The sequence below is a fragment of the Stegastes partitus genome, unplaced genomic scaffold, assembly GCF_000690725.1.
Source record: "Stegastes partitus isolate 25-593 unplaced genomic scaffold, Stegastes_partitus-1.0.2 Scaffold804, whole genome shotgun sequence".
NCBI classification, from domain to species: domain Eukaryota; kingdom Metazoa; phylum Chordata; class Actinopteri; family Pomacentridae; genus Stegastes; species Stegastes partitus.
Genome location: NW_007578535.1, coordinates 20,461 through 28,272, shown reverse-complemented (window position 1 = coordinate 28,272; position 7,812 = coordinate 20,461). Strand labels below are relative to the sequence as shown.

The window sequence follows — 7,812 nt, the reverse complement described above, 5'->3', positions numbered from 1 at the left end:
AGAGTCCAGCCTCTCCGTGCAGCCCTCTACCAGCAGCCTGTACGGGGCTCTCCGGCTCTGCACACACAACCTTCCTATTGGATCCCATCCCGCAGCACGTCACAACGTTTCCGGCCTCATTTACTACTGCTCATGCGCAGTGCCGAGAGCGGCTATGAGTGGTACTATTATTTAATACCAAGTTTTGGTAATTTAACCTTTAAATTGCAGCTTAATGTTGCTGTGTCATTGTGATCTGTTCTAAATATGTGAATGGCTCTGAGTGCACACTGTAGTCTGACTGCAGCTCAAATAAAGCAGCTACAGTTTCACTGTGAGACATGCTTTTGGCTGTTTTTACCTTTCTTAGAAAAGCAAAGTCTGTGCTTTAATAGTATGAGGCTTTTGATAAAGCATCTTAAACAAATGTATCCATGCAAATAAGGTATTTCCAAAGAAGTTTAGGAGGAGAGATGGTATCGGTATCGGTATCTGCTGATAGTTGAAGTTTCGGTATCGGTATCGGAAATCAAAAAGAGGTATCAGTCCATCCCTAATAATTACATATTGAATATAGGAAATAATTTCTTATGCAGCAACCTGTTTCCAGTGAGAAGGAAGGGTATGTTTTTCTTTAATTATTACTTTTGACAACTGATTTGTAAGTAGCATTAAAGGTCCATTTTTACTATATCACTAGGACAACTATCATTTCATTTTTGATATATTCTCACCATGAGGCTCAGAAGGTGATTTTCAAATCCTGATGACATTTCTAGGGCTTTGAGTGTGAGATTTGTGTTAGAAACTTCCAAATTGTTGTGAAGAAGTTATGATGTAGGAAGGAAAGTGGGTTCAAATTAAAGATGCTACCTAGTTGTACTCCTGTGAGTCCCTCAACTACATCAAAATGTAATTACTGACGTAGCCCTCGGATCTTAAACAATGTTTAATGGTGAATAAAATTTATTTTTGCATGAAAAATCCCAGACATAGTAACTAGTGGCTCCAAAATAAAAGCAGTGGAGTAAAAAATGCATTATTTCCCACTGAAGCAGCACAGAAGAGTTCAAACTAACATATAATGATGATAAAGTACCTTAAAAAGTAAGTGTACTTATTAATACTCCATCTCTTGTATTTGCCTTCGACATTTTTCCACCACAAGTAAGAAAACGGAGCTAACAAAGAGAGCATCCCGTTGTGTTTTCCCCAACAACCAAACATGATGAGGGCCCTGCAATGCAGCCACCAGCTTAATCCTGCAGATTTTCTGTCTACGCCATCTGTCAGATCAGACCCAGACTCACCAAGCAGGGTGCCAAAACTCCTGGTCCAAGCTACTGCAACACATTCACAATGGAGCAGCAGCCCTCCACTGCTCTGCATTCACACACTCCTAACCTCGTAGCATTCCTTTCTGCTTTCCCCGTGAGATACTGCTGGAATGAGATTCATCTCTCATTTTAAAAAAAAAAAGGCTTCAACCTGGACTCCTCCTTTATCCACATACATCTTAGAGCAGATACAACACAAGCAAGGATGATGCTACGTTCATGTCACACGAGTAGAAAACAGCTCAACTGGACAGATTGTTTTTTATTGATCATAAATATGACGGTAAACCATTCAGTAAACATGACATGTCTCAGTAAGACGGTCTGTATGTGGTTACTGGCTTGGAAGACAAGCCTTGGTCCTTTCATATACAACAGTATGTCATCTTCTGGTTAAAAGAGCTGAATGTTTCAGGTTTACATGTAGTAAAACAGGCTCAGCACCAACATTCAGAAAACTGCTGCTGAAGCAAAAACCCATTTCTCTAAATGAACTCCGGTTGCGACGGCATCTGGTCCTCTCGCTTTCGTTACGTCTCTCAGAATTAGTTTTTGCTCCTGCTGCTCCCGTCGTCTCTCTGGTTTTATGTTTCTCATCACTGCGTCTGAGAGAGGAGCTGGTCTCGGCGCTCTGCACTGATGAAGAATCGTAGTTTCCTTGGCAACAGCCTTACCTCCACAGGCATGGCTTCGTACTCCTCGTTGTCGATGTTGTAGAAGCCGCCGGCCCCCTGCAGCACCAAGTTAAAAACACAAACACCGAGCTTTAGGAAGCAGACTGACTAATACTGACAGGAACAGGCTTGATTTGCTCTGATGTAACCGTGAATCAGATGAAATCATTTAAAGGAGTTCTGACCTCTGGCAGCTGCAGCTGGCAAGCACTGGCCTCCAGTTTGGTGGCGTTTTTAGTGAATATCGTCGAGTCTTCCTCTTTTTTATTTCTATAAAAAAAGAACATTTACATTCATTTACAGTCAGAAATGTAAAAAAATACACTTTCAAAGTATGCGTAAGGCCTCAGCGGTGCCGTCTGTGTGCAACAGACTAATAAAAAGGCTGCAACTGACCCAACAGTAATGAACTCGCCCACGGTGAAGTCGTTGGGCTCTGCGCAGATCACCAGGGAGTCGTTAAGGCGCTGCACAGTCCACAACATAAAAACAAACATCAGAGGGAGAAAACATGACGTGCCGTGACTTTATAAGAACAGTCAGGAGGTTTCACAGACAGGATGATGCTGAACTGACCCGCTCCACTGGGTTCTTGTTGTGTGTCTGGATAAAGAGCTCCAACGTTGACAGCTGCTGCTCCTCCCACTTCTCTGGCTCCGCCTCTTTTGGAGGCTCTGAGCAAACACACAATTAATAACAACACACATAATGCTGTGAAGCAAGTAACGAACAAATCACACACACTTACCTTCCACTGGCGGGTACCAGTAGTTCTTGAGTCTGCGGATGATGCGGTACATCAGGTTGGGCCTGGGGGGCTTCTGAGGGGGCAGGTCAGGGGGCCGGAGGCTGGGAGCCAAGTAGGACACCGAGACGTCTCGGACCAGGGGCCACTCCTGAGAGGGTGTAGTGCAAGATTACAATACAGTATCTGAAGAATAAAACTATTTTCCTAATTTAGTCTCCTAACTTCGCCTCTCTTTACCTCCATGTTTTGGAATGAAGTAATCAAGACATGATCGAGGTGTACCGTTTAGGAGTTACAGGGTTTTTAATTGTAGTCTGTCCATTTTTACAGGCTCAAAAGTAACTGGACACTAACTGATTAGCATTTTCATGGGCAGTTGAGCCTGTTTCCTTGTTATTTCATTAAAACCTGAGGAGATCTGGGTCTGAAGTCGATTCATTGGTGTTTATTGATGACGTGACTGCTGACAGAAGAAGCGGGATGAATTCTGAAAGCTAAACTTTTTGCTCTCAGGATGGGATTCACAGCGACCCAAAGCATCGTATGACAGCAACCCAAGAGTTTTTTATTAAGGCGAAGACACAGAATGTTCTTAAATGGCCCAGGCAGCACCCTGACCTCAACCAAGCTGCTTTTCACTTACTGAGGACAAAACTGACAGCAGAAAAACCCACGAGCGAGCAACAACCGAGGCCTGAGAGAGGAGCTAAATGGAGGAAACTAAGCAGCTGTGATGTCAGCAGGTTCCAGACTTCAGGCAGTTATCGACTCCACAAGACTTCAATTAAAATATTAAAAATAATCCTCGTGTTTTTACTTATCTGAGTCAGACCGATTATTCTAGACCCTGTGAAATAAAAATGGTTGTAATTCTGAAACTGTTAATACATTTTTTAAACCCCTTGAGGTAAAGCGGTGCCTCTAGACTTGACTTTATGAAGCCATGGAGGTGATAAACACAAGCAAAATTATTTCATTGTCAGATTGAGGATCTGACTCAGCAGCGACAGAGTCATAGCGGTCACGGGTGACAGGAAACGGGGAGATAACATGGTGTAAACCACTGTATGTAATAAACTGAAACTGTTCTGGTGAGATAATGTTGTGTTTTACTGAAGCTGCTGATGACCTGAACTTTTAATGTGCCTCATATTACACCAACATATTTACTGTGTTATCTAGAAACTGACAGCACGGTTCTGTCAGAGCTGAAAACGTCCAGAACTCTATAGTAGTTAAAGATGCTAGGATCCTTCTTTCAAACTGATTTTCACCTTACAAAGTCATAACTTCAGACTTAAGAGAAAGATGTCAGTAGCTGTAACAGTGGCAGCACCAGACAGCTCAGTGTGTTCTCTCAGGCATGCTTAGGTCGGAAAAACAGCCTCACCCTTAATGTGCTGAACCAATGCGCCGCATTCGTCTTTAATGGTCCGAGGTACCAATATCTGTGGGGAAATATCACGGTTAATTATTCATATACGCAGGGAATAATGTAGTCGCCAAGGTTACAGCCCGACTAATCTTACTTGCTGATTGTTGCAGCCACGTCTCTGAAGGCGCCCCAACGCAGCCCCATCAGAGCGAACACCGGCTGCTCCTTCTCTCCCTGCAAACACAAACACACGCTTCAGATTCAAACTACAGAGCATTACGTCTAACTATCTGTATTCACGACTGACTTTCAGGCAAACAGAAGCAGCTCCTCACTTTGATTTGCAGCACATCCAGAGGCACGGTTTCTCCTTTCAGAATAGACAGTGTTGCTGCTGTGATGTCCCTGGAACACGAAGCAGATGGAAAAAACAACTTGTTGTGGAAATTAGAAAGTCTACACTGTACGTTTAATAAGCACGTCCTGTGCAGTTTATCGTGGGATAGTAGGACGATAAAATCTGGATGGTTACGTGTTACTTACTTGACCTTGTTGTCGCTGCAGAGATGGAGACTCGGGCTTAAAGAATTGTGAGAGCCGAGTGGAATGAATCCAATCGGTGTGCTGCTGAAGGTGTCCTGTGGTCAGAAAACATCCGTCAGAATCGCTACGACGATGGCATTTCATTCATCTACAAAGCAGATTTTATCGTCTTGGAAAACACACTCGTTAAAACTGAGATCGGGAAACAAGCTTTTAAATATGATGCACCCAAGTATTAGAACAAAACTCAGAACCTGTTGAGATCAGATAGTTTGATCCCATGCGACAGGGTTAAGGAGCAGGATGAGTGGTTTCTTTCATTTTAACTTGTCCACTTCGTCTAACTTCTGATTGTTTATTCTGTGTGTGAGAGTGTGTGTCTGTGTAAATATATATTCTTTGTATTTTATTCTGTATTTTAATAATAGCTGAAAATGTGTTCTTTGCTTATTGTCATGCTAACAGGGCGCCCATGAAAAAGCGAGCATCTACTCACCTGATCTGGCCGTCGTAGTAAACCTGTGACGACTTCCTGCAGCGTGCCGTCCCCTCCAGCCACGATCAGCATGTCTGTTTGCTCCATGAGTTCGATGAGTTTTTTCGCCTGGCCTTCATAATCCGTCTGTATGTACAGACACAAAGTTATGCACGGCAGCTCCTTGCTTAATGACCGATATATTTAAAGGTAAAATACTAACTAGTACCTTGACTATTGTTATCTCCACACCAGCCAGGTGTAAAATAGGAGCAGCGTTCTTTTCAAACAGGGTGTTGGCTTTCCTGCAGAGAATTGAAATGAAATGTTGGAAATATTCTGAGAAAAAAAAATGGTGTCTGAGGTCCAGACATGATCGTCAGTGCAAGATTCTGAGACTCGTGAGTTCTTCTCACCCGCTGCAAGCTGCTGGGTTCAAGATCACGGTTGCTTTCCTCAGCCGCTCCTGTGGCGCTATCTGTTGACGCCCATATTCCTAACAGAGATGATGATGATTAGGAGCACAGTCGATGAAAGAAAACTTACAGTTAAGCTCAAAATTATTCATGCTATATTTTGATTTATGGTCAAATTTATTTCATCAGTGGGTTTTCTTCTGACTGGAAATGACATGAACAAGTCACAACAGACAGGAAGACATTGTGTTAGAGCGCTTCTGATGATTTTTTAAACTATTTCTATGTCTTCTTTTTACATTTCAGCTAAGCGTATTCTGTCCAAAATCATTATTATTTTGAAATTGTCCCAATTTTTTGAGAAAATTCAAGCATCTATTCCATTTCCATTGGCTCTGGTCATTTTTACCATGTTCTAGAGCATGTTAATACACCGTAAACTGAGAAAAGCTGACGTTGTAGTTCTCTAGTCAGTTACTGGTTATGGCTTAGACCAAAGAACTTTGTGAGCTTGCTACTAGTGTGGATCATGAAGACAGGGCTGTGTCGTGTGGCTGATGATAAAACTATATCCAAGTGTTGTCAAGTGTTAGTGGCAGCAGCACAATCCATAATCCAAAAGTACAAACAGTTCCACACTGTGAAAAATCTCAAAGAACACAGGAGGAAGCCAAAAGGGACCCCAGTGCTGTCAACAACGGTGGCTTGAGAGGCCAAAGACTCCAAAGATCCCCACCAAGGAGAATCAAAGCTGTTCTGGTACCAAGCAGACACTCGAGCAGACACTGCACAAGGCTGGTCCTCATAAGGAGGAGCTCATTGCAATTACATGCGCAAAGCAGAAAGCTGCTGGTCATCAGCTCTGTCGTCACTAATGGAGTTGTTTGCACAGGAGGACGTGGCTTTCATTTGGCAAAAGAAAGGAGACGCATTCAACCCCAAGAACACCACCCCGTAATCAAACATGGTGGTGGGAATGCAGTGCTTTGGGGTGTTTTTTTAGCCAGATGGAGCAGCAAACGTGCCAAAGCAAACAGCATCGCGAGAAAAGAGGACGACATTAAGATTCTGGAGGGAAACAACAGGCAGAAAAACTCGGTGTTGGGCAGCATCGGACCGTCCAACAAGACGATGATCTGAAGCATACAGCTAAGGTGGTCAATAAATGGACAAGAGAAAACTAAAACCATCAGTTTGGAGCACATCCAGCCACAGTCCAGACCTGAACTCCACTGAGAATCTGAGCTGAAGACCAATGTGATAATAAAGAAGCCTCCCAACCTCAAAGACCTGGACATCGTCACAGAGGAGGAGCGGTCCAACATCCCAGTGGAGAGATGCAGGGAGCTTGTCTGCAGTTATAGTTACTATTTGAGCGGCTCAAATTAGGGCTTTGCTATTGATTACTGACAAGGGGGGTATGAATGACTTTGGACATGTCATGTTTTATTAAAATATAAAAAGATGTAACATAGACATATTTAAAAAAAAATAGCTAACACTATCTCCAACCATTATCCTCACTTGTTTATGTCATTTTCATTCAGAAGACAGGTATTAGCCAGATTAAAAATTCCTGTAAATTAAAATTTGGCAAGAATAACTTTGGGATTACCTACATTGGTTAGTAATCTATGAGGAAAAGTCAGTGAAGCCTTACCCTGGCCAGCAGACAGGCCTCTCTCCTCAGAACACTGTCACTAATGAGACACAAAACACACAATTTAAGACAATTAAACAGGTTTACACTCAATCTAATCTGTGGTACATCCAGACACTGAGACACCCACCAGCGTTTCCCATACAGCCAGTATCCTCCGTAAGACAGGACGCACACAGCAAACGTGGACTTCTTCCAATGATTCCGCAGCGTCCGGAACACTTTCACGACCCGAGCCATGGTTCTGGTTCAGGATCAGATATCGCCCAAACCCTCCACTTTAATGCTGAGCTACATCTACAGCGACACACACGATTTAAAGCGTTGAATGACAAATTTGCAGCGCAGCGGTCACAGATTCCCAACTAGCATGGATATGTTGGTGTAACGTCTAAAGGGTTCGGAAGGAAACGGGGCTGAACCGATGTTGGTGCCGTATGAAGTAATTCACCCTGTTTAAACGAAGCGAGAGTATTGATTTATATAAATGTTGTAAGAAATAATATTTTAAAAATAACCAAATTTACAAAATGTCAACCAAAAATCAAATCCACGTACTGCCCATTTAGATGATCTCTAGAGCTAAACTACAATTCCCACCCGGA

At 42.9% G+C, this 7,812-nt stretch overlaps 1 protein-coding gene across 1 annotated transcript; it reads right to left on the bottom strand.

Moving 5' to 3' along the window:
- Positions 1-1,558: 1,558 nt before the first annotated feature.
- Positions 1,559-7,588, bottom strand: agk (acylglycerol kinase). Its single transcript, XM_008292343.1, has 14 exons — positions 7,338-7,588; positions 7,208-7,247; positions 5,548-5,627; positions 5,361-5,436; positions 5,153-5,278; positions 4,657-4,751; positions 4,449-4,518; positions 4,268-4,347; positions 4,129-4,186; positions 2,739-2,886; positions 2,567-2,664; positions 2,387-2,457; positions 2,176-2,260; positions 1,559-2,047 (listed from the first exon to the last, which is right to left on the bottom strand). The coding sequence occupies exons 1-14, from the start codon at positions 7,445-7,447 to the stop codon at positions 1,913-1,915; spliced, it is 1,272 nt and encodes a 423-aa protein (XP_008290565.1). The 5' UTR covers positions 7,448-7,588; the 3' UTR covers positions 1,559-1,912.
- Between the last annotated feature and the right edge of the window lie 224 nt (positions 7,589-7,812).